Source organism: Octopus bimaculoides, chromosome 2 (assembly GCF_046866305.1).
Source record: "Octopus bimaculoides isolate indiv1 chromosome 2, ASM4686630v1, whole genome shotgun sequence".
In the NCBI taxonomy this organism is placed as follows: Eukaryota; Metazoa; Mollusca; class Cephalopoda; order Octopoda; family Octopodidae; genus Octopus; species Octopus bimaculoides.
The window spans coordinates 97,313,859-97,340,468 of record NC_142929.1 but is presented as its reverse complement, the minus strand read 5'-3'; the positions used below and the strand labels follow the sequence as shown (position 1 = coordinate 97,340,468).

At 35.9% G+C, this 26,610-nt stretch overlaps 2 protein-coding genes across 4 annotated transcripts in view; one reads left to right on the top strand and one right to left on the bottom strand.

Annotated features, from left to right (window-relative positions):
• Window positions 1-16,191, top strand: part of LOC106873213 (T-complex protein 11-like protein 1) — a 51,320-nt gene extending 35,129 nt beyond the window's left edge. For all 3 annotated transcript variants that reach the window (XM_014920458.3, XM_089347223.1, XM_014920459.3), the window contains 5 exons: window positions 5,952-6,088; window positions 6,426-6,655; window positions 8,959-9,149; window positions 10,835-11,001; window positions 15,142-16,191. In XM_014920458.3, coding sequence (XP_014775944.1) covers window positions 5,952-6,088; window positions 6,426-6,655; window positions 8,959-9,149; window positions 10,835-11,001; window positions 15,142-15,401 — 985 coding nt within the window. In that variant the 3' untranslated portion in view covers window positions 15,402-16,191. The remainder of the gene's footprint in view (window positions 1-5,951; window positions 6,089-6,425; window positions 6,656-8,958; window positions 9,150-10,834; window positions 11,002-15,141) is intronic.
• A 1,289-nt stretch (window positions 16,192-17,480) lies between these two features.
• LOC106873214 (cell division cycle 5-like protein) overlaps window positions 17,481-26,610 on the bottom strand; it is a 29,715-nt gene continuing 20,585 nt past the window's right edge. Inside the window, exons 15-20 of the mRNA XM_014920460.3 lie at window positions 25,971-26,095; window positions 25,424-25,624; window positions 23,634-23,831; window positions 22,107-22,190; window positions 20,135-20,263; window positions 17,481-17,873 (exon numbers count right to left, since the gene is read on the bottom strand). Coding sequence (XP_014775946.1) covers window positions 17,766-17,873; window positions 20,135-20,263; window positions 22,107-22,190; window positions 23,634-23,831; window positions 25,424-25,624; window positions 25,971-26,095 — 845 coding nt within the window. The 3' untranslated portion in view covers window positions 17,481-17,765. The remainder of the gene's footprint in view (window positions 17,874-20,134; window positions 20,264-22,106; window positions 22,191-23,633; window positions 23,832-25,423; window positions 25,625-25,970; window positions 26,096-26,610) is intronic.

Sequence of the window (26,610 nt, the reverse complement as noted above, 5' to 3'; positions counted from 1 at the left end):
ATATTCCACTGTTTATAAAAAAAAAAGAAGAAAACAAAACCAAAAACCCCAAATACTTCAACTAAATACATGATGCAGTTTTGTGAAATAAACAATGTTTTCCATCAGTTCAAATATGTTTGGAACATATTTGATCTGTAAAAAAAGCCATTTCTCCTGCAGTTTACCATGGAGAAAAATTCTTGCTTTTCATTTCTTATAAGGAAGTGAAAAGTTCCAATCATTTTGTAATTGTCTCACTTGATATCTAATACTTATGAGAGCATAAAGAAATTGAAATGCATATATTCATCCATAGGGGCACTCTGAAACTTTGGTATCTTACCCCTTTTGCTTAAAGCAAGAATTTTTCTCCATGGCAAACTACAATGAAAAGGGCCTTTTTACAAGTCAAACATGTCCCAAACATTTGAACTTATCACAAAGTTTATTTACTTCCACTAAACTTCTTTTAATGAAGTATTTTGGTCCAATGATAAATTTGAATATTTTTGATTGGTGACATGATTAATTGTTAAAGTTTTCTTATTAGAAAAGGCATTGTTTTATGTAGTTTTCCAGATACGCCATACATGCTTACTGTCTGTGTTAACTCAGAGTCCAGTTACATAAAACACTTAAATGCATCAAGAGCACTTCAGGTTGCTATGACACACTTCTAAAGCCATTACTTCTGATTTAAACAGGTACACTGCATCTTGACACAAATGAGCTTCAGTATTAATTTCCTCTTTGAAAGCTACCTGATGGTTTGTTGACTTGTATTTAAGATTACTCTGTACAAATGGAGTCCACTTTTGAACCATTGCACATCTGCTGAGCTGAAGCTTGGGTGAAGTTGCTGAGTATTTTGTTGGTTATTGACACTGGGAAAAGCTAATTAGAGGAAGAAAGATACTACCTATGACTCTTGCAGGTTCTTCCAGAATGGTGAGGTTGATATTAGTAGGCCAATGTTTGCAGGAAATTCATGAGTAGGGAGGGAATTTCAAAGGGTTGCAATCTAGAGAAAGAAGGACTTACTCTTTACTCTTTTTCTTGTTTCAGTCATTTGACTGCGGCCATGCTCGAGCACCGCCTTTTTAGTCGAGCAAATCGACCCCAGGACTTATTCTTTGGAAGCCTAGTACTTATTCTATCGGTCTCTTTTGCCGAACCGCTAAGTTACGGGGACGTAAACACACCACCATCGGTTGTCAAGCGATGCTGGGGGGGACAAACACAGACACACAAACATATACACACACATGCATACACATACATATACATATACTAGCAGAAAGACCGTCCTCCGGACGCATTTCTGCTAGCCCCTTGATAATGTTTTTACATTTGATTCCCAGTTCTAATAATTTTTATATTTTACGTCTAATTATTTCTTTGTATAATAGTGCTCACTTGCTTAGTATACATGTTGAAGTGAATCTAACGGTTTTTGTGTTTCTTAAATGGCGTATAAATATCTTCCATGCTGCAATTGTTTTCGTTCCAGCAAACGATCTCAGATCAGGTCACTTGCTATGCAAGTACATTTCCCTATATATATATATATATATATATATATATATATATATATATATATATATATATATTTCTCCAAAATCATGGAGTAGGAGTAAATGGTGAAGGGAGAGGAGAGGAAAAAGTAATTCAGTCAGGAGAAGTAGTGAGAGAAAGTATTAGCAATGAGAGAGAGGAAGTGGTAAGAAGAGCATCATGTATCTTCTACTATAATAACTCTTGTGTATTTCTCAGATACAATATATGAATGAGAAAGGAAGGGGTGATCCACTGATGGAAGTGGGATGGTAAAAAGTCAATGGTGAAACAAGAATCAGTGCTTCAACTCTGTGTGAGTATATGTGTGTGTGTGTAAAAGGGAGGAATGTGAATATTTGTGTGTGTATGTGTGTTTGTCTAGAATATATTTATATTGTAATTGTTGTTGGATCGTTCGTAAACTTTCATAAGAGAAAGTAGGAGTTGAAAGGATTTGTAAAGGTCGTAGAAAGAGGAAATTTAGGTTTTATAGGGGGCGGGGATGTTATTTTGCGCAGTTTAATGGATTTTATTGGTAACTGTGATTGATTTTGACGGAAAAAATGACGCAGTTACCTAGGTTATGGTATTTAGAATATTAATTCCGATTGTTTCATTCAAGAAATTTGGAATTGTGTAAATGTATGAATTGGATACACACACATACACACACACTCACAAACTCAGCTATATATATATATATAGATAGATAGATAGATAGATACGACGGGCTTCTTTCAGTTTCTGTCTACCAAATCCACTCACAAGGCTTTGGTCGGCTCGAGGCTATAGTAGAAGACACTTGCCCAAGGTGCCACGCAGTGGGAATGAACCTGGAACCATGTGGTTGGTAAGCAAGCTACTTACCACACAGCCACTCAAGTCTTTAGTGCAAAAGTGAGTAAGAGTGAAAGAGAAATATGACAGTGAATATGACAGGTTGGTTGTATGGGCTTCAGTGGAAGGGTATGAAGTTAACCAATTCAGAAGTGGTCATTCAAATAGGGATTGAAGAAGCAGAGGCAAGAAACAGTGTGTATGAGTCTGATTGAAATATGTTGGCAAATTAATTATTGCCAATCAGTTTAATGACTGTTTTGGATGTGGTCTAAGATATCTATGTGTGCAACAGCAGCAATTTTAACCTACAGGTGTTAGCAATCCTCAGTGTGTCTATTCAGTGAGCAGTAAGTACTCTGACACACATTAAACGATGATGATGATGATGGTGGTGGTGGTGGTGGTGATGATGGTGATGGTGATGATGATGATGATGATGATGATGATGCCAGGCATGTCTGTGTGTTTAAGAAGGCTTGCTTCACAACCACATTGTTTCAGGTTCAGTTCACTGCATAAATATCTTGGGCAAGTGTCTTCTAGGCTGACCAATACCTTATGAGTGATTTTGTAGATGGAAACTATACAAAGCCCATTGCATGTATGAATATGTATGTGTAGTAACATTCACACTTATGAATATTGCTGAACTATGGCTGGTAGCATTTGTTGACTATTTCTAATTCAACAAATCATTTGGTAGCTCAATACTTTCAAAGATGAGTGGAATTAAAACTCCTTTACTTGCAAAACATGTAAGAGTTAGCAATGGGAAGGACATCTGGCTGTAAAACGATGCCTCATTATATATTCATCTAACCCATGCTAGCATAGAAAAATGGATGTAAAACAAATGAATGAATAAATGAAGAGACCCTCACCAGTTATTTGATTTTACCCTAGCTACATAAAAGCCCACTTGCTGTTTCCTTAAACTATTTATTATAAATTCTAATGATAGATAATGAATTATTGAGTTCAAGCCTTACCTACTAAAACTTGTTGCACGTATGCATGTGTTAATCTCTTTTGGTGTTTTTCTCACTCTCTCTCTCTTGTTACTTCCATTTCTTCCTCTCTTTTGTTCTCCCTGTGTTTGCTCCTACCTGACTGTGCAAAAGTGCCAGTCTGCATGCATTCATGTCTGTACTTGCCTGGCTGCCCTTCTGTACCTGTTTGCATGCATGCCTACCTGTGCAGGTGTTCTTGCCTGTCAGTGTGTATCTGTTTGTTTGTTCATGCTTGCCTCAGTCTGTGTGTGTACATCTATAAAGTAATGTCTATATTAGTATTCTCCCCTCATTTCCTTCTTGCATTCAACTTTTATAGAATTTATCAGTTCCTACTTAAATAATTGACCTAAAAACAGTTACTATGTATAAAAATATTGTGAGGTTTCACCTAAACATAGTTCTCTGTACATGAATGCCACAGACAGCATGTGTGCATGCCCATGCTTGCTTGATTCATCTCACCTGTGTGTATGCATTTTTGCCTTCTTGTGTTTGCTTACCTGTCTGTGTATTGTGTACCTGTCATCTGTTCATGCCTACTTACTCTGTGTGTGTGTGTGTGTGTGTGTGTGTGTGTGCGTGCATGCATGTAGGTGTGTGTGTGTGTGTGTGTGTGTGTGTGAGTATTTTGTGTGTGGTTTTGTGTAGGCATGCAGGTACATTATATTGTAAATATACAATTAGATAGTAAAGTCTAGATGACTGTTCTTATCTAGTTCCCAACCCCCCAGTACCACTCATCTTTTATATAATTTATCAGTCTCTGCTGAAATAATTGACCTAGAAGTGTCTTTTATGTCTAGAAATATTGTAGAATTTCACCTAAATGTGATTATACTGTTAAACTGGAAGCACTAAAGCTGAGTAGATTTGCAATCTGATCTCTAACCTACAGGCTGTCAGTTCAAATGCATTTTGTGTATATGTGTGCATGTCTAGGCAAGCAGACATCCATTTACAGATGTTCAGATTGAACATCAACTGTATCATTTTCACGAATCTTGGAGGGTCTGTAAAGGTCATGGGCACTAATTCTTTCTCTTATCTAAACTATTTGAAAAAAAAACTATGGGCCTCAATTCATTTAGCTGTTGAGAACAGATTCCAGATCCCCTGGCAATGTTGCCTAAGTGCCATAGAGTAGGCTGAAATGAATATCTCTAACCATCATAGACTGAAATGAATTTCTTCTCTGCTTGACTCTATGAAATAAAGTTAAATCATAACTTTTAATTTCTTTTGTCTCTTCTCTGACACCTGTAGACATAAAAAAGTGGTCTTAAAAATATAACTTAACCCACTCACTACTACTGAACACTTTCTTTTCACTGCCAAAAAACACCCTCCCCCCAAAATTTGCTGCTGCTACCAAAACTACCACCACCAACACCATCACCACCACCACCACACTGCTATGGTTTGAATGAGTTATGATCTAAGTTGATTCTTTCTTATTTGGAGTTATTGCCCCCCCCCCCCTACCACACCACTTCCTAAATGATTTCCCTGTATGTTCCATTTTTCACTTGTTTTCTATGGATGGATGCTCTTCCTATCATCAAACACTTTCCTGCATATCTGATGCATTTTATTGCAGCACCAACATTAGAGAGGTTATGTCCTCCACCCTACATCATCGATGCTCATTCATAAACCACTGTACAGAGTGTACTGGGTACATTTTGTCATGGTATCAGCCATTAGTGAGTTTGCCTTATACCCTGTAAGACAGAAGAGTCTTCTCTATCCTGTGATGTGTTTGTTTGCTTAAAGTGGGAAGGTGAATATTAGAGAGATTAATAACAGAAGAGACAGAATGGATGATTGGAGAGTATGATGGTAAAGGGAGGGAGAGTGTGTGTATTATCCTTGGTTGCACCAGGAGCATAGAACAGTGGATTAAGAAGTTGAAGGGTGAGAGATACTGGTGTGAGAGAAGTTTTAAGAGGTAGAGAACATAGCAGATGTAGACTTAACTAAGCTAGAGACTCAAATGCAGATGCCTTCCAGTCTCCATCATTATTATTGGTTTTTAATACTTTTAATTCTTTTAAAGTTCATTTCACCATGTTTGCACAGCTGGATGGGTCTTCTCACCAATCATCTCAATTTTTTTTCATCTTGTCTATGAGGTACAGCAACCTTAGATCAATCTTCACCATTTCATCTCCTGTTTTCTTGGATCTTCCTTTGTCACAGGTTCTATCAACTCTGAGAATCCTGCATTTCTTTATACAGCTGTCATCTTCCATACACATGCTGACACCAACTGCCTTTTCTTTTGTACACAGCGTCTGATTTCCCTTATACCCAATTTTTCTCTCAGCTCATTTATACTCCTCCATTCATGAACACTAACATTACACATCCAGCAGAGCATGTTCATTTCATTTAGCCCCATGTCTTACTACCATGCAGCATCATAGTTTATATACAAGTGTATTTCTATGATTACTTCATTTGACTGATATTTTTGTTGTAGCCAAAATGAAAGTATTGTACATGTGAACTATAAATAAGCAAAGAGTTTCATTTAATCTGTTGTTTCCTTTATATCAGGGCGATAGTGAATACACTTGAATTAATGAAGTTAGATCTGGCTAACTTCACTATCAAACAAGCCCGGCCTTATATGCAGCATCATTACATTTCTTTGGAACAGAGGAAATTTAAGAAATTGATAGAACATTCTAATGGTAAGAAGTCTTCCTTTTCCCCCCCCCCCTCCATATAGATGTTTTTTATGTCTAATAAAACACACATTGATTGGTAAGTTTAATTAATGCGAATGGTTGTACTTTCGTGGAAAACTGTTTCAAAATATCTGTTGCATTTCTCTCCCCTTTTATTTAGAAATGATTTCTGTAAATATGGTGTTCCAGCATGGCCACTGCTGAATAGGTGAAGCCAGTAAAAAGGGGTAAAATAAGAGTGTTTTAATTATTTGCGGTGATTCAAGGGAAATTGTTATTGGTTGTTGCACCAGTATTTCAGTATTTAACCTGTTAATAATTTCATATTTTTTTTTACTAGAAAATGGTCATGATCTTTTAAAAAGAACCAAAATGTGGCTACAGAGAAACGATGATAAATTATCTCGGCTTGCTCAGTTAAATTCTGAAGACAATGGAGCATGTGCAGCAGCAAATTCATGTTCTGGAACTTTCATACCTAGTTTAGATGGTCCACCTACCAGCACAAACATTCTCAACATGGCTTATTTAGAACTTGTCAATTGGGAAGATTTACAACTATACCCAGAGGTAAATATAATCCTTGTTTGATGATTTATGACTATTGTTATTTAATTTTAAATACATTATGGTATTTTTTTTTTTAGTTATTAAAATTTTGTTGTTGAAATTGTTTATGTTGCTACTTTAAGTAATATTTTGTTTTTGCCTTCCATTCTGGCATCAGCTTCTTTGCAAAGAAACACTTCCTGAAATACTCCTGCTATATTCTTAAAATAATTTATGATAGCTTCCAGCATCTTCTTTATCAAGAAGTTTTTCAGAAAAACTCCTTATTCAGAACCCAGTGAAGCATTTTCTGTAACTCACCTATTGGTTTCCTCAATATTTAAAATATTTCAGTGAGATCCCTATATAATACTGCAACTCTTGCATAATTTGGTCTGTTGTAATCAGATTATTGCTGAAGTTTACTTTACTGGTGATTCAATACAGTACAGCTTCAATCTTAAAAATGTCATTGATACAACATGGGCTCCATATGAGCACAGTTATTAAATATTGCTTATATATTACAGTTACTGTATATTAGTTTGTGTGGAGGCGCAATGGCCCAGTGGTTAGGGCAGCGGACTCGCAGTCATAGGATCACAGTTTCGATTCCAAGACCAGGCGTTGTGAGTGTTTATTGAGCAAAAACACCTAAAGCTCCACGAGGCTCCAGCAGGGGATGGTGGCAAACTCTGCTGTACTCTTTCACCACAACTTTCTCTCACTCTCTCTTCCTGTTTCTCTTGTACCTGTATTTCAAAGGGCCAGCCTTGTCACACTGTGTTGCACTGAATATCTCCGAGAACTACGTTGAGGGTACACGTGTCTGTGGAATGCTCAGCCACTTGCACGTTAATTTCACGAGCAGGCTGTTCCATTGATCGGTTCAACTGGAACCCTCGACGTCGTAAGCGACGGAGTGCCAACAATTCAACGATATTAGTTTGTAGTGTTTTGTACCTCTTATAATACTTTTTCTTTTTTTATTTTTCAATTTATATTTATTAAAAATTAACCTTTCTTTCTATACTTTCTAATATCTTTGGGAGCAGGTCTTTACTGATAAATTTTGCCTTTAATTCTCCTTCCAATAATAAGAAATAAGAATCTTTATATTGAACTTAAGAGATGTCTCTGTTACAGTAACAGCACCATCTTAGTATAAATTCCTTATCTTTATCTTTCTACTGCTGCTCCATTGGCCTCTGTTCTTTGGAACTAGTAAGTTCCATATCACCTCCATTGAAGTATATAAGGTTGCAATTTCAGAGGTGAGTGACCTCACTGGCTGTATGATACACCAAGACTTCTTTCACTTTTCAGATAATAGTTTTTAAGGACTTACCGCAATAGACAAAAGCTATCCTTTTGGTTGATATTAGTGAGTTTCTCCAGGTGTTAAGGCTGTATTGTTCACTTATATTGTTGCAGCCTAGCTGTGTATAATTCTCACTTGAGATTATCATCTTTGGTTATATGAAGGTTGTGAATAGACATAATTTAGAAAGATTGTTTCAGCTGTCTGCTTAGCTATTTCAGAGGGGTCAGGAGTGAAACAAATATGATACCATGAATAGTTTGTGTGAAACTGGTGGAGCTTTGACTAGTTTGCTAACTTAATGTGTTGTGTTTCATTAGGTAGAGGTATTGGGCAGTATATGGATGTTTAGTCAGTGGCTTTGACTAGTAAAGGAATGCAATAAATCAGGCATGGCTGTGTGGTTTAGAAATTTCTCCCTAGCCACATGGTTTTGAATTCAGTGCCACTGCATGGCACATTGGGCAAGTGTCTTCTGCAGCCTCATGAGTGGGTTTTGGCTGAAAGAAATTGAAAGAAACCTGCCATGAGTGTGTGTATATATGTATGTGTGCATGGGTGTTTGTGTATGTGTGTTTGTGTCTTGTATTGACGTTTTACAATAACTGTAAATGAGTGTTACTGTCATACAAGTGGTGTCTTTTGTTGCACATCTTCCGCAAAAACATCTCAGGCCATGGGGAAATATTACTTTGCTTGGAAACAGGTGAGGGTTGGTGACAGGAAGAACATCCAGCTGTAGAAAATCTGCCTCAACAAATTTCAACTGATTCATGCAAGCATAGAAAAGTGAACTTTAAAATGATAATGTTGCATATACATCTGCTCAACATACATCAATACCTAAATTGCTGAAAAAAACAAATTCTTTTCTCATTCACAACCCTAAAATAAACTACAACTTTATTTTATTTGGATAATATTTTGTAAACATTACTTTCTGTTGTAATTGTTTTTGAATTGTCTGACTTTCTATTGATTTCTAATAAATTTTTGCATTCAGACAATGTTTTTAGATGAACGCCGATACCGGAGTCTGCAAAAAGAGTTCCATCTGCTGGCCTTGATATCTGCTATGTTACTTGTGACATATAATACAATTGGTTCTTCAATTACTGGTGTAACTGAGCTTAGAGACCAGCTAAAAAAATGTCTCTTTATTCTGTTAGAAAAATCCTATTCTGAACATGAACAGTAGGTATCTCTTCAGTAATCACATATTGTTTTTGCTATTTTGTCAATTGGTTTCCAGTCAATGGAAAGATGTAAATCAATAGCTAAGATTAATATTGGGTCATCTCATAAATAATGCGATTTTTTCAATTGCATGAACTTAAAGTTGGAGTGGGATGGGATAAACTACCTGCTTCAATTTGCTATAAATGCAGGTAGTAATTTTACCTTGTCCTTATTCACAGTGCAAATTTTGAAGAGTGCAGTTCGATTTTAACAGTTATATTTTCAGAGCTATAATGGAAGTGACAAAGGAGCATATTTGGCATATTTTGCTTTAATGAGTTCAATAAAGGCAACAATGCAATGGAAAGTGTGAGGAATATTAATGCAGTATATGGGGATTGGACAATAAGTGTAATCCAGTGTCAACAGTGGTTCCAGAAATTTCAAGCCGGAAACTACAACCTAGAAGATGAGCCTCATCCTGGAAAATCTGTAGAGCTCGATGAAGACGTCCTGCAAACCCTGGTGGAACAAAATCTCATTGTAACTGTTGAGGAACTAGCAGAGAAGTTTGCGTTTGGTCATTCAACCATTCATCAACACATGCATGCCATCTGAAGAGTCATCAAATTGGATCAATGGGTTCCTCACAAACTTTCCAAGTCTAATCACATGCAGAGAGTGAATGTGTATCTTCTTTGCTGTCACATCTCATGAATGAGCCTTTTTTGGACCGAATAGTGACTGGTGACAAGAAATGGGTTCTCTATAAAAATGTCAAGCACCGAAGATAGTGGATAGGGAAAGGAGAAACACTGGCACCTCAGGTTAAAGAAGGTCTTTACCTATGTGAGGTGTTGTTATCTGTTTGGTGGGATATGAAAGGTTTAGTCCATTTTGAACTTTTAAACTCAAACCAAACGATAACAAAGGAGATCTACTGTGAGCAGCTTGAGTGGCTTAAGTTAGTGCTAGCAGAAAAATGACCATCTTTGGTTTCAAGACGAACGATGTTCTTCCATGAGGATTATGCTCGGCCACATACAGTGAGGATGACATCTCAAAGGCTGGAGCAGTTTGTAATGGGAAATGATGCCCCACACACCATATTCGCCAGATATTGCCCATCTGATTATCATTTATTCCGCAGTCTTCAAAATCATTTGGATGGAAAAAATATGAATTCTGTAGACAAGGTCAGAACAGTACTGGAGCAGTATTTTTCATCACAGACAAGTGAATTTTGGAAGAAGGGCCTTGCAGATCAACCAGATAGATAGAAGAGCATTTTATAAAATGAAGGAGAGTATATTTTAGATTAAAAAAGAACTTTGTTTATTTTAATTTTGAAAAAATAAAAGAAGTATAAAAAAACCACATTATTTATGAGATGACCCTTGATCATTACTGTCTCGAGTCCTAGGACACAAAGGGCTGTTTAGACAGTTTCCATGGCTGGTTTAGGAATTAAAATTATGATCTTGTGATCATGAGTGCAACACCCTAACTTCTAAGCCATGTGCTTTCAGCCTTAAACATCCCACTATAATAAAAAGGAAGGACACACTGGATAATGACCCAGAGGTACACTACCTGAAGGGAAAGAGGGGACTTGGTTCTAAGCAACAAATTTTTGTGAAAACAGTCTAAAGAAATGTTTAATTGTGTTAATAATTCAGTTGTTTATGATTTAATTCTAGAAATCCGTCAGATATAGCTATAAGATGTGCTGAGCAAGTTAATAGTGTGGTCAATGATTGGCTGAGGAATCATGACTTTGCAGAGCTTACTTTGGAGAAGCAGAAGCTTCTCTTAGGACAATTACAGGAAGTCGTATCACCTCAGCATGCAGTCCACAAGGTTATGCGTATGTATCACTTCATATTTTGTATATTAGTTTACTATATTTGTAAATGTACATGTAGCAGAAAAACTGTAAATGAATTTTCTAGTAGTGTAATCTGTTGTTAGTCATAAAGAGATAAATAGTTGTAGGCTTTGTTTCAAGTCATTACAATAGCTTTTGTATGGTTTGAAATCATGACCATGTGATTAGCAGTGCAGTACTTTAATTTTACAGCTATGTGCCATAACAATAATTCCTTTCATTGGCACAAGGCCACAATTGTTGGCGGGTGGGATGTAGTCAATAGTTGAGCTCAGTATTTGACTGGTATTTATTTTATCTACTCAAGAAAACCAATCCTAGCAAAATTTGGATCCAAACTATTCATGTCAATCACTATCCTTTGTGCTGTGATAATTTTTATATTCTGAAGAGGAGCATGATTTACCCATATCTAATGATTACAGACCTCGTCTGCTACTATGAATAGCTAAGATTGATGTGTGTGACTAGTGCCATTGCTATGTAGCATGAAACATTGGAGATTACTGCTTCTTAATACTTAATCACTGTTTAAGGCAGTGAGCTGGCAGAATCATTAGCACACTGGGCAAAATGCTTAGTGGCATTTCATCCATCATTATGCTCCAAGTTTGAACTCCATTAAGGTCATCTTTGCCTTTCATCCTTTTGGGGTTGATAAAGTAAGTATCAATTGAGTACTGGGGTCAATGTAATCAACTTAACCACCTACCCCAAAATTGCAGGCCTTTTGCCAAAATTTGGAATTGATATTTAATCATTGTTTCTAACTTAGGAACAAAACGTGAAATTTGTGGGAGGTGAATAGTTGATTATATTGACTCTGGTACTTGACTGGTTATTTATTTTAATGAAAGAAAGGCAAAATTGACTTCGGTAGGATTAGAACTCAGAACAAAGAGAACTGGAATAAATATGGAAAGTTCTTTTTCTGATGTGCTAATGATTCTGCCAGTCAACCATCTGAAACCAACTCTGGCTTTGAGTACAAATGTCTTGTTTTCATAAGTTTTGAATTAAAATCTTTCACCAAACCTTAGTCACAATTTATGTTCCTAACACTAGCTAAATGATAACTAAGTTATTTTACTAAATTCTTTGTTATATTTAAAGTAATTGAAAGAAACACAGAGCATCTCAAAATAAATACAGTAATGAAAGGGTTAATGTTTCTAATATAGACACGAAATTTGGGTGGAGGTGAATAGTCAGTTATATCAACCCAGTCCTTGAACAACATCATTGGACTAAGTTAACCTCAGTGAGACTTGAATTCAGAATGTAAAAAGCCAGAAGGAATACCTTAAGGGGTTTTGTGATCCATCACCCTTGTTACTATTCAGTAATGCATAAAGAGAGAGTGAAAGAGTTCCATACTTAGGTAGACTTCAGAATAGGTAACTGCAGGCTTAAATAAAGCCTCAATGGAGCAATGACAAGCAAACGAGACCTTTGGAGATATGCTGTGCTTGAGATGATCCAGCAAGCCAAGTGAGACCATAGCTGTGGCCTATGCCAGTGTCGCAGAACTGACCCAGTTAAGAGCACCCTTCAATCATTGGGCAATATGCTGCGCTTGAGAAGATGTGTTGAGTCAAATGAAATTATTGTCATGGCCAATGCCAGACTGGCACCCGTACCAGTGGCACGTAAAAAGCACCATTCGAGCGTGGTCGATGCCAGTACTGCTTGACTGGCCCCCGTGCTGGTGGCATGTAAAAAGCACCCACTACACTCTTGGAGTGATTGGCATTAGGAAGGGCATCCAGCTATAGAAACCTTGCCAGATCAGACTGGAGCATGGTGCAGCCTCCTGGTTTGCCAGTCCTCAGTCAAACCATCCAACCCATGCCAGCATGGAAAGCAGATGTTAAACGATGATGATAATGGTGATACAATCACCATCGTCATTTTAACATCCACTTTTCCATGCTTCAATGGGTTGGATGGAAGTTGTTGAGGAAGACATTTCTATAGGTGGATGCTCTCCTTGCCAACCCTCACCTGTTTCCAAGTAAAGTCATATTTCTCTGTAACTAGATATGTTTATGCAGATTACTGTGAATGAAGAACACTGCTTATATGATGGTGGCACTTGTTTACAAATGTCATGCAATGTCAAGGCAAGGAGACAGCATCATCATCATTTGATGTCCGTTTTCTATACTGGCATGGGTTGGTTCATTTGGCAGGAGCCAGCAAGCTGGAGAGCTGCACCAGGCTTCATTTGTCTGTTTTGGCATGGTTTCTATGGCTTGATGCCCTTCCTAATACCAACCACTTTACAGAGTAGTGTACTGGGTGCTTTTTATATGGCTTCTTTCAGTTTCTGTCTACTCACATGGTTTTGGTTGGCCCACGGTTATAGTAGATATTAGCCCATGGTGGCACACAAACTTCTTACCACATAGACATGCTTGCATATAGCAACAGAAACGTAATGAACATAATCTGTTAGAGCAGTAAAACTAGTGTTTAATTATGGCTGAAATCTTACTGTAATTGGATGTTTTGATAATTAGGTGCAAGCATGGCTGTATGGTAAGAAGCTTGCTTCCCAACTATATGGTTCCAGGTTCAGTCCCACTGCATGGTACCTTGGGTGTCTTCTACTATTGCCCTGGGCCATGTGAGCAGATTTGGTAGTTGGAAACTGAAATAAGTCTGTTGTATTTATATATATATGTGTGTGTCTGTGTTTGTACCCTCATCATTGTTTGACAACCAGTGTTGGTGTGTTTACATCCCTGTAACTTGGTTCATCAAAGGAGACTGATGGAATAAGTACTAGACTTAAGAAATAAGTCCTGGGGTCAATGTGTCCAAATAAAACTCTTGAAAGCAGTGCCACAGTCAAATGACTGAAACAAGTAAAAGAAAGAATAAAGATATTGTTTTGCAAACATCAAAACTATTACTTTTGTTTGTTCTTAAATAGCTACTGACTTGTTCTCTTGCCAAATTTTTGTTAAACAACATACTCTTTTACTTGTTTCAGTCATTTGACTGTGGCCATGCTGGAGCACCGTCTTTAGTCGAGCAAATCGACCCCAGGACTTATTCTTTGGAAGCCTAGTACTTATTCTATCGGACTCTTTTGCCGAACCGCTAAGTTATGGGGATGTAAACACACCAGCATTGGTTGTCAAGCGATATTGGGGGGACAAACACAGACACACACACACACATATATATGACCGGCTTCTTTCAGTTTCCGTTTACCAAATCCACTCACAAGGCTTTGGTCGGCCTGAGGCTATAGTAGAAAACACTTGCCCAAGGTGCCAAGCAGTGGGACTGAACCCGGAACCATGTGGTTGGTAAGCAAGCTACTTACCACACAGCCACTCAAGGGTTATTATTCTTGTTTAGCTCCAGGTCAGTCCTGATTGAACAGACCTATAACCAAAGGTATTCCAGTCTTGACCATTACAGCTTTTTGTATATTTAAGATGACATAGTGAAATGTGCTCTACCTATCTTAAGATCACAGGGTGAGTTGAGGGACCTTGGCTTCCTTTGTTGGCTTGACATATCAGGGGTGTTACGGCGTGTGTGTGTTCTTCTAATGTATTATAATTAAAATTTTTTTATAGTCTTATTTTGTTATACCAGCTTTTAAATATGTACAATTTTATTTATGAAATAATACTCAAGTTCATCTTATTCAACATTATAATTCTATGGCCTGGTGCTCTGGTTACAACAGTGAGAGTTCCAGTTGATTCACTGCCTTTTTGTGAAATTCATGCGGAAGTGGCTGAGTTCTCCACAGAAATGCATACCCTTAACATAGTTCTCAGGAAAAGTCAACATGACACATGACTGGCCTTTTGAATTACATGTACAACTCATTTTTGTCAGCTGAGTGGAGTGGAGCAATGAGAAAAAAAAGTGTCTTGCTCAAGGACACAATACACTGCTGGAAATTGAACACATGACCCTACATTCATGAGCCAAATACCCTAGCCACTACACTATGTGCCTTCCCATAATTCTATACAGCATGCCCAAATAACCAGTTCTTCGAGGATAATTTTTTTTCAATTCTTTTTTTACCATTGTTGTTCCACATTTGGTTGCCAAAAGAGTCTAAGCTATTTTATTTTATATCTTCAGTGAAACGAATCAACGAGTTTATATACCAATGTATTTGCTGTGGCTGTGTAGATAAAGTAAAAGTGCCTGCTGGTGTGTCAGCAGTTGAAACTGAATTAACTGCTGCTACCAAAGTATTTATTCGACTTATTGGACTTAATTTTGGAGTCTGTCGCGAATTTTATACCGAACTCTTATCAGCTATGATTCAAAGCAAAGATGAAGCAGCATCCGAACCTAAAGATACATCTGAGAGGCCAAAATCACCAGACAACAGTTGAGTTCTAGATGAACCAATCAAGGACTAAACTTAATTAGCCTATATATGAGGAGTGTCTTTTTCTTTTTATTTATCAATTATAAAAATCGATTAAAAGGTAACTAATTGATAACTAATTTTGAGCATTATGGCAGATATGCTTGTAAGCAATAATTTTTTTTTTTTTATCAGTTTCTTGAAATTTTTATTTGGGATCATTACAGATAGATTTGGGTTTTTTTTTTTAATTTTTATAAAACATAGAAAAAAAAATCCATTTACAGTTTAACAAACATATATATGCAAGTAAAAAAGAAAAAAACATTTTAAAAAAAATTTCAAATTTATTTTTTAAAATATTAAGATTCCTCACTTCCATTCTGTCCATGACTGCATTTAATTAAAGATCCTCTTCACAACCATTCTATAAAAGGGAAACTGGTCTTCTGTGAAATAATTATATTGTCAGAATTGTTTTATTTAAATTTTTAATAGACTTATTGTTGGTATTGGAAAAGAAAATACAAAAGTGGAAAAAAAAAATAATTAAAATATTCTTTTAGATTTTGCATTTTGTTTTGAGATTGATATGGAATATAATTAAGAATTATATCACAAAATGAAGTTGATCACAAAAATTACTGTTGAAGTAGTTGAAATATTCTTTCACACAATTTAGGACATTTGCTGCTTACCAAATGTCTGTGATCTGAAAATTATAATTTCTAAACATTGTTTTTCATTAAATTATGAAGAATGAGAGTATTTTTTAATCTTTTGATATTTCATTAAATCATTTCATTTAAGCATGATTTCTTGTCTTGTGTTTTTTTTAACCTTGATAGTTTTGTAGCATTATGACTGTAAGGTCAAGTCAATGGCATTTGATCACATGTTGAATGAATTCAAAACTCAATACAGTCGATATATACTGGACATGGTAAATATATCTCTGCTATTATTTTAAATTTCTTAATGTTATTTCTTCAAGCAAGACTATTTTGCAGAAGGAGTCTGGCAGGACTGAACCAAGTTAAAACTTGTCACTGTATTTACCAAAAAAAATCAGATACCTCAGCATCATCATCATTTGATGTCTATTTTCCATGTTGGCATGGGTTGGATAGTCTGACAGGAGCCAACAAGCTGCACCAGGCTCCAGTCATCTGTTTTAGTATGATCTCTATGGCTGGATGCCCTTTCTAATGCCAATCAAATTACAGAATGTACTGAGTGCTTTTTAATGTGGTGTTGGCACGGGTGCCTTTTACACAGCCTCGGCACGTTATTAAGTGTTTAATCAATTTCTGTTTAGGAGTTGTCCCTCTTGTCTTTCCTGACAAGAATAATCATTAGTGTTGTTATTCCTTTTCATTAAATTCACATTCTGACCAATTACAAAATATTTTCAACTCACTACATTTGGTAGGTTAGTCTCACCTTGTTATCACTTACTACATATATCTCTAATTTTGTTGATAACAAATTTTGCTCATACTCATGGCTATATGATTATAAGTACAAAGAGAATACCAGTTGTCATCTATGCTATAAGTATTTAAACCTTACCCCCTACAGTCATATATCTCAGAATTTAAGCAATGAAAAAGTGAAATAAAGAATTCTATACTTGAATGGCACAAATGTTAGTTATAGTTTAACTCATCAGTTGAAATTGCATTATCAAAATTTCAAACCTCTCACAGTGCTTTTTTATATACATGATAGTTTTCTTTGACAATTTTAAAAAAATAACCACTGCAATATTTCGATTTAGTTATATATGATAGTATTGTCCTTACTTCTCTAAATATATATGTAATGAATATTAGTGTTGTGTTTTTACTATTAAATTGCCATATTCTATGACAATTATTTGACAGTGTAAGATTATTTCAAAACTAAAAATTATATCTGCATAGAGAAATTCTAGAGAAACTTAGAAAATATTTTGATATCTATATCAAAATATGATGGGCTGTTTAGGTTCAAATGGCAATATAACAATGAAAAAGCTATTAAATAATTAAATGTCTATTGAGTGGTGTCTACACAATAGTTAAATATAGTAAAACAATATATTAAATGCATTAAACCAAAATAAAACTTCATAAAGTGTTTATTTTCCTTGTCATTATGATATTGACAGTTAGTCTTTATTACATTGGAAACAAAAATATTAATGGCTTAATAAACTCCTGTTGATGGCATCTAATTCATATAGTATTCGTGAGTAAATTAGATTTTCGATGAGAATGGGAGAAAATGAATGGGTCTTCAAATTTGGTTTTAAAAAAATCTAATTTCAAGATTTTTTTTTGTCACCCCCTCAAAATTAAATATTGAACATATATTGTTTATAAAAATGGAATAGTAGAAGGTAGATTTAAGCAGAATGGGTTGTTAGCAATTCTTTCCTGTACTGAAGTTCAGCATATCTCTTCTGAAGCTCTTTCTCTCGTTCTGTCTGTCTTTGCACATCTTCTGTCATAGACTAAAATAAAGAAAGAAGAAATAAACAACAAATTATATTACAATACATTTTCCTTAAAAATCAAAACATAATTCATTGGCAACTTGACATAAAAATCGAATTCCAGTGGTGAGCTCTGCTTAGGGAACAATAGATGAACAAGTGTTGTGTTAGTAGATTACTTTAAAGAATAGTTCATTGAAATGAAAGATCTTAATTCACTAAGTTATATTTTGTAGTTAGCAATTACAACATTCATTAGAAAATTTACCAATTTACAACTCTACTGCTATCCTGGAAAAATTATACAGTTGCCTGTAGTCAGAAACCTAAACCAAATGAATTAGTCCCAATGTGGTGAGTAAGTTTAGTCCTGTGGGTCATTACCATTTATTTAATTGTAAATTATAAGAGTTTTGATGATTTAAAGAAATTCCATTCTGGCGGCATACCTTATAGCATGCTGGTCTATGACAGTGAAACCTGGTCTGAGAATGTCCAAGTGTAAAACTAATCTAGTCAAAGTAATATCATGATTAGATAGATCTCACTGCAAAGTTTAGAATCTGCCTGAGTCTGTTTGATAACATGAAGGCATCTATACTAGTTTCATTGTTTGCAACACATGAGTAAAGACAAATGGCATTATTCAGCTTCCAAGGCTTTTGTAGCAGTATTCGAAGTAATGCTGGAGAGTCATCAATATTAATATCTAAACATCCACACTGAAGTGGCAAAGAGATATGAAAAAAAGAGGACACAACTAGGTTGACCTAATTTCAATAACATCCAATGCTAGCACTGGGAAATGGTGCAGCAGTAGTTGTTGTTGTGGTGGTAGTAGTTGTTGTGGTGGTAGTAGTTGTTGTGGTGGTAGTAGTTTACTCAGCAGCAGCATCTGTATATTTTATTGACTCCCAGAGGTATGCATAACAAAACCAATCTGGGGAGGATATGAACTCAAAACAGACGAACAAAACTGAATACTGTTATGCATTTAGTTCTCTTCTCTCTCTTTTTATCTCTCAATTCTCAATTAAGAATTCAAGAAAAACAAGAACACTCAGAGAGCGCAAACCTCTACCAAAGCAACACCAACGTCCTCTCAACGATTAGCCAGAGATGATTTTTAAAAAGAGAATATCTGAAATAAACTCAACTGCTCTTACAAATGAGAATACTAAAAATGAACCCAACTGCTCTCAAAAATTAAATAAAAAAACAGGAAAAATAATCCAGAATCCTTGTCTGGTACCAGATTGATCCCAAAATCTAATCAGTTCATGCCAGTCATGAGGCCAAACATCCCTAGAAGTTTCATCCAAATCCATCCAGCGATTCTTGAGATATATTGTCCACAGACAAACAAACAAACATGACTAAAATCAATACCTCCGCTTTCACTAAGGCAGAGGTAATAAGTCATAAAAAGTCATTAAAATTAACAAGGGTGAACAACTATCATAAAATAATTAAGTCTGCCATAGTGAAAAAGGAAAATGTAATGTTGGGGAGAAAGATATGTGCTAAACATTGATATGCCATTAGCTACATTGATAGCGCTGCCCACCTCTAGAAATATGACATACAAGCTCTTTTGTTGTTTTGGATTCTCCACGACTTGGTGCAAATATAACATTGTAAGAACACATAATAAAGAATGAAAACTGTAAAGGGTAGTAAAATATTGTCCATTAAGACACAGTCATTGGGACAGAACTGACTATCTTTAAGAGAGAATATCCTAGTGTAGTTTGAACCCCAAGAAGACAGTAACAAAGGAAGATTTCAGTTCAGTGCTTGAACCTAATGAGATTCTGATGAATAAATTATGCAGTGTTCTCTGCTGTTTATGGTAGTGACCTGAAACTACAGGACATGTGGTGATGATAGTTATGGGTCACTAATTATAGCACTAAAAATTCATCATCATAAAAAATAGTAAATGCTGGTGTTTTAACTGTCTCAGCCAATAGGAACTTTTCTAAAGTTGCATGCTTCATAAGAGACCACAAGTAAGTCTTGGTATTCAGAACACTGATTTGATTATAATGGAAGTTAATCAACAAAGAACCAAATTGATGGGAGTAACATAGCTATTTAACCAGGTATTGCAAACAGAAACATTAACTTAATACACTTTCAGCTTGATTAAAGTCACTGGGATGTAACAACCTCTGTGGTCCAATGACTTTAAAGTACACATACACACAGTTCTGCCCTGACTACTCATACATAGAAGAGGAAATGCTTTCAAACATTAAAAAGAAGAAAGTGCTTACTTCAGATCGCTTAGGTATTGCTCCAATCTCATGGATTCTAAGTTTTTCAAAAGTTTTCAGCTCCATGTAAGTTTGCTCAATTTGTTCTGAGATGTCATGTAATTGTTTCACCAAAGTCTGGGATCTGACCTGAAATAAAAGAGTGAATATTCTTAGTTTTATTCTGACCTGAAGGAAGCAGAAAAAGAAATGAACATCAATATTCAACAACAGAACAGACTACTACCACCATCTTCAATTTTATCATTTTAATGTCTATTTTTCTTGCTAGCATCAGCTGGATAGATTGGAAATACAACTCTTTTTATGCATCTTCTTATTGTGGCATTGCTGATAGCTAGCCAATATTTTAGTGGTACATTCCTCACTGGGGAAAAACTTTGTATTCAAAACCAGTTACTTACTCTGATTTCTGATATGTTGTCTATCTGGTGTGTTCACCTAATTGGTAAGTAATTAGGTTTAGGTTGATGGTTAATTTCTAACAGTCAGTATTTCATAATGTCTCATTAGCATCACTGATCTCCAAGAGTCTTGATTCCTTCTTGTTCCTTGTGCTAAATCTGTAGCTTCCATGTGTGCCAGAGTAGCCATCTGCTGTTGCCCAACATATTTATTAGCTTAGCTGGGATAATGAAGTATTGTTATTCATTATTGAGACATGTTTGTAGTCGATAGCTTCCTTTACCTAGGTGACCAAGTCAGTAGTTGGGGTGGATGCTCTGAAAGTGTAGCTGCTAGAATAAGAATAGCCTGGACAAAGTTCAGAGAGCTCCTACCTCTGCTGGTGACAAAGGTCCTCTCGCTCAGAGTAAAAGGTAGACTGTATGACGCATGTGTACGGACAGCCATGCTACATGGCAGTGAAACATGGGCCGTGACTGCTGAGGACACGCGTAAGCTTGCAAGGAATGAAGCCAGTATGCTCTGCTGGATGTGTAATGTCAGTGTGCATACACAACAGAGTGTAAGCACCCTGAGAGAAGAATTGGACTTAAGAAGCATCAGATGTGGTGTGCAAGAGAGACAACTGCGCTGGTATGGTCATGTGTTGCGAATGGATGAGGTCAGCTGTATGAAAACGTGTCACACCCTAGCAGTTGAGGGAACCTGTAGAAGAGGTAGACCCAGGAAGAACTGGTGGTGAAGCATGACCTTCAAACATTGGGCTTCACTGAGACAATGACTAGTGACTGAGACCTTTGGAGATATGCTGTGCTTGAGAAGACCTGACAAGCCAAGTGAGACCATAACCCGTGGCCTATGCCAGTGGTGTAAAACCAGCCCACTTATGAGTACCCTTCATTCATTGAACAATAAACTTTGCTTGCGAAGACTTGTTGAGGCAAGTGAAATCAAAATCGCTGGCGTGGCTGATGACAGTACCACCTGATTGACATTCATGCCAGTGGCATGTAAAAAGCACCATTCGAGCGTGATAGTTGCCAGTGTTGCCTTACTGGCACGTGCCGGTGGCGCATGAAAAACAACATTTGAGTGTGGTCATTTCCAGTGCCACCAGACTGGTTCCCATGCAGGTGGCACATAAAAACATCTTTTGAGAGTGGTCGTTGCCAGTACTGCCTGACTGGCCCTCGTGCCAGTGGCATGTAAAAGCAACCACTACACTCTTGAAGTAGTTGGCGTTAGGAAGGGCATCCAGCTGTAAAACTTTGCCAGATCAGATTGGAGCCTGGTGCAACCTTCTGGCTCGCCAGTCCTCAGTCAAACCGTCTAACCTATGCCAGCATGGAAAGTGGACGTTAAACGACAACAACGATGATGATGATGGATCAAAGACTATATTATTTAATGCACCTTTCCACTTCTATTGTTATCATAAAAATGTGAATATTAAATAACCATTAACTTCAGTTACCTAGCTTTAGTTATGATTTAAAAGATCCAGTGACAAGATTAAGGTAAATGAGTTCAGCCTAATCATCAAAAGTACAGAGAATCTTGTATTTACCTGATATCCACCCAAAATTATTTTTAACTTTTTTTCTAGTTTTGCTGCCTGTTTAGCATCTTTGGTCATGTGGTTTCGGTTAATCTGAAAATAAAATAACACAGAAACCATGATTCTAATAGCAATATACTATCAAAATACAGCACAGCCATTGTAGATGAGAAGACATAGCAATCTCAAGAAGACAAAAAGTAAAGTTAACTCCAATCAGATTTGAATTTAGAACATTGAGAGCTGAAATTAAAAGCTGTTTGATATTTATTCTAGAAATGGAAATAATAATTACTTCTAATATAGGTACATGTTATGTGACTATTATTTTATCTTACTGATACGGAAAGAAAAGTAAGAGTTGACCTCAGTGAGAAATGAACTTATAAAGTAAAAGAAAATAGTTCTTTTTGGTACAAGGCCACTAATTTTGAGGAGAGGGAGTAAGTTCATTACACCGATCCCATTACTTGACTGATACTTTATTTCATTGACAGGTAAAGTTGACCTCAGCAGAATTTGGATTCAGAATGTGAAAAGAAGAAATGCTGCTAAGCATTTTGTCTCATGCGCTAACGATTCTGCCAGCTTTTTGTTTTAAAGTAAACGGAAATGATATTAATATTTAGATAGTCCACACTGTAAAGTGGTTGGGGTTAGGAAGGGCATCCAGCCATAAAAACCATGCCAAAGAAGACATTGGAGCTTGGGGTGGTCCTTGTCAAACCATTCAACCCATTGTAGCATGGAATGTGGACGTTAAATGATGATAATAAAGATAGAATAGAAATAGATGAGATACTGTAAGATATATATTACTAAATGTTGCATATTTATCTGAGTTCAAATACAATTAGCAGTTAACTTCATCATATACACTCTTTTCATGACAATAAATATATACTAATAAAATAATGGGATTTTAAGTCAGCTGGACTAAATTATTCCTTTATGTTTAAGTTTGCAGTCTTGTTCCAAAGAAAGTACTTCCCTTATACAACTAACTACCTTTTAGAAAAGCAGGAATGTTTAACTTCCTATTTATTCTCATCATTCAGTAAAGTGCAATATTGAGTTCAAATTTCCTATAGGGCTGTAGAAAGCAATGAGGAAGCACTTCCAATGCGTCCCTGTATCAACCAGGCAATCAAGTGTTGTTATGCAACTATGGTCACAATGTACTTTCAATTCTTTCTTGATTGTGTTTCTTTTCCATCTTGGCCCAAATCACTTAACTAAATCATCTTCCCATCATCATGGAGGCCTTCTTAGTGGTCTTTTTCAATCTCTTGGTAATCACTCAGCAACTGCAATCCCAATGTATCTTCCTTTAAATTATTACAAAAACAATAACCTCAGTGATACTTCAATGATTCACTGAATTATGATATTGGTTCTTTACTATTCCTGTCACAGACAGTCCTTATCAGATAAGTCATCATATTTAAAACAAACAGATACATTCTCAAATCTTGTGTTGATGCAAATAAAAAAAGTATTTAAAATTAGGAAGTATAAAATTCTTTATTTACTTACCTCAAGTCGTTTTTCTAATGATTCGATTCTATCTTTCTTACTAGCAAGATTTGCCCGAGTGTACCGATTTTGTGATGGCATGAACAATATCTGAGAATAGCACTCATCCCATACTTGACTGAAAGCTTCTAAAGATAAATCTCCATGATTCATACCATGTTTTACAACATCCATCTCAGTTTGGAGTTGTTTCTTAGCCTGTTGATAAATAGATTGTCATAAAACATGGTATTGTTCAATTGCCAGTGCTGACAAACAATAAATTCAGTTTATTATAAGGAAGGGACACATTAAAATGAATTGGGTACTGTTAACTGCTCAACTGTAATATAAGAATGAAGCCTACTGCAATCTAAGTGAGTAAGAAAATTGTAGAATCAAGAGAATCTATATAAGTCTTAAAAGACTGGTTACAACAAAATTTCCTAAAAAAATGTGTCTAGAACATAGCATGGCATAGTTGGAGTATGACCAAAGACATCTATCATGAAATAATTGAAAACCAAAGTTTAAATACAAGAATATGTAGAAATAATAATTTGTCATAATTGAGAGAGAATTATAAATTACAAAAGAAATATTAATTAAGAACAACATCCATGTTGGTGCTACGTAAAAAGCACTCAGTACACTCTGTAAGGTGGTTGATGTTAGGAAGAGCATCCAGCTGTAGAAACTATGCCAGAGCAGATAATGGAGCTTAATGCAGTCCTCTGGTCAACAGCTTTTGTTAAACTGCCCAAGTCATACCAACATGGAAAATGGATGTTAAACAATGATCATGATCCATATAGATATAGTAATCAGTTGTAAGTGGTAGGCATTAGGAAGGACATTTAGCCATTGATACGATGCCAAAGCTGACATTGGAGCTTGACACAACCCAGTGGCTCACCAGATCTAGTCAAATTATCCAGCTCATGCCAGCATGGAAAACAGATGTTAAACAACAACAACCATGATGATGATGATGACAGTGGTGGTGGTGATGGTGACAACAAAGCTGATGATATTGTTGTCGTTCAGCTTTTGTGTTTTGTAGTCCAGCAAGAAGTTTTGACCTTTTTTCATTTTTCATTGAATGTGGACTAGAGAAAGGATATCTGCAAGCTTTCCAAGACTAGTGAAATTAATGCTGTTAAAGTTCCTCTAGAACAGTTGCAAGCTAATGATGCAGGAAAAATATGGGCAGGAAGAGATTCCCAAAGATCAGTGACCTAGAGAGCAGGAAGGACTGGGTGTAGTAGCTAGTGCAAGGTCTTGGGAGGTTGGGTACACGATATGGATGATAAAAAAAAAAGAGAGACTTCTGTGAGGAGCAGTGGTTACAGTGGTAAGAGAGAAGGGATAACACAACTGAGGGGGTCAGAGATTGGTGAGCAACTTCATACTAATGAAGCAAGAGGCATTTCTGAAGATGCTATCTAGAAAAAGTAGTGAACTCTCTCTCAAATCACATCCAATCATAATAAAATAAAAATGAACAGGATTGTAAAAGCTGAAATAACTTTGATTGCAGGGCTGACCTCAAGCTAATCAACATCATCTACTACAAACAGTTCAAGTTTCTCACAACACAAACTGTAACATTTGCTCTATTCTATAATTAACTGATATAACAACACTCAAGAGATTCTTGTATTAAATTATGATAAGAATTTCATAGTTCAATATCATCAGACTAAAAGTAGTTTTAAGTGGGTATTAGACACAAAGAATTCCATCAGCTGTTACCAATAATTTTTCACAATTTCAAACTGACACTTTAGAAATAATATTATAATAGTTACTTCATTCAATTCTTCCTCTTCATAGCGTACATAAGGATGAGTTTCCAGATAGGTCAAATGTTGAGCTTGATTGACAGCTACTTTCTGATTGGGTACAGACTTCTTCATACCAGGTGTTACACCCATCTGTGCAGGGGTAGGGTTGTGGAGGCTGTCATAATGAAGCATTATTAACATTTCTTTCTTTATCAATTCTTCAGCCTGAAATTAGAAATTGGAAACAATATATCAAATGAAACACACAAACCTAAACTTGGCAGTAGGTTCTTAATAATGAAGACAACTATTTATCTTGATTTTGTTGATAGCAAAATATGGAAAATTAACATACAGCATCTACAAAGACTGAAGAGGAACAAGAAGTTGAGTCTGTCCTGCCTGTTCAAAGTGCAAAGATAATTTAAAAGACTGAATGCAAGTAAACTAAAACTATAGTTGAGCATTAGAAATAAAACCAAGCAAGATGACTATATTTCCAATGGTAAATGTAAACTAGGGAAGACTTTGCAGAATATTCCATAAAGTAGTGTAAATGTATTTAACAAACCTTCTGTAGATCTGTTAGAGGTGGATCTGATGGACCAGCCACCCTCATAATGTTTGTGTTGACGTCTGTTGGGCGTGGCATTGATCTTTGAACAGCTTGTGAACTCATTCGAAGTTCTTTCACTCCTAAAGTTGTAAATATTATAAACTGGGTTAGCAGAAGAAAATGCAACTTTTGCAGAACTAAAATTGGATTTACAGAACAATAAGACATAGGCGTAAATAATGATAATACAATTCAATTTATTTTTAATATAGTTTTATATCTATTTTTCATATCTTAATATGGGTTGAATGGAGCTGCAAACCAGAATATGCATAAATAAGAAATTGTTGGAACAAGTGTTCTTTTACAGTTGAATGTTATTTTTAATAGTAAACTCTATTATGTACTGGAAGGGGTGTCATTCAAACAGAATTAAACTTGTATAACTATGTGACTTGTTTTGGAAGACAAAAGTAGTAAAATTGGAACAGAGACTCTCACAGGAAATATTCCAACACTTTAATTTCAGAGCCACAGTGCCTTTGCAAATATGTAAACATTTATCACCATTATTATCATATTCATCATCATTTTAATATCCACATTTTCATACTTGCATGGGTTAGAGTTTATTCCTAAGCAAAGAAACTGATAG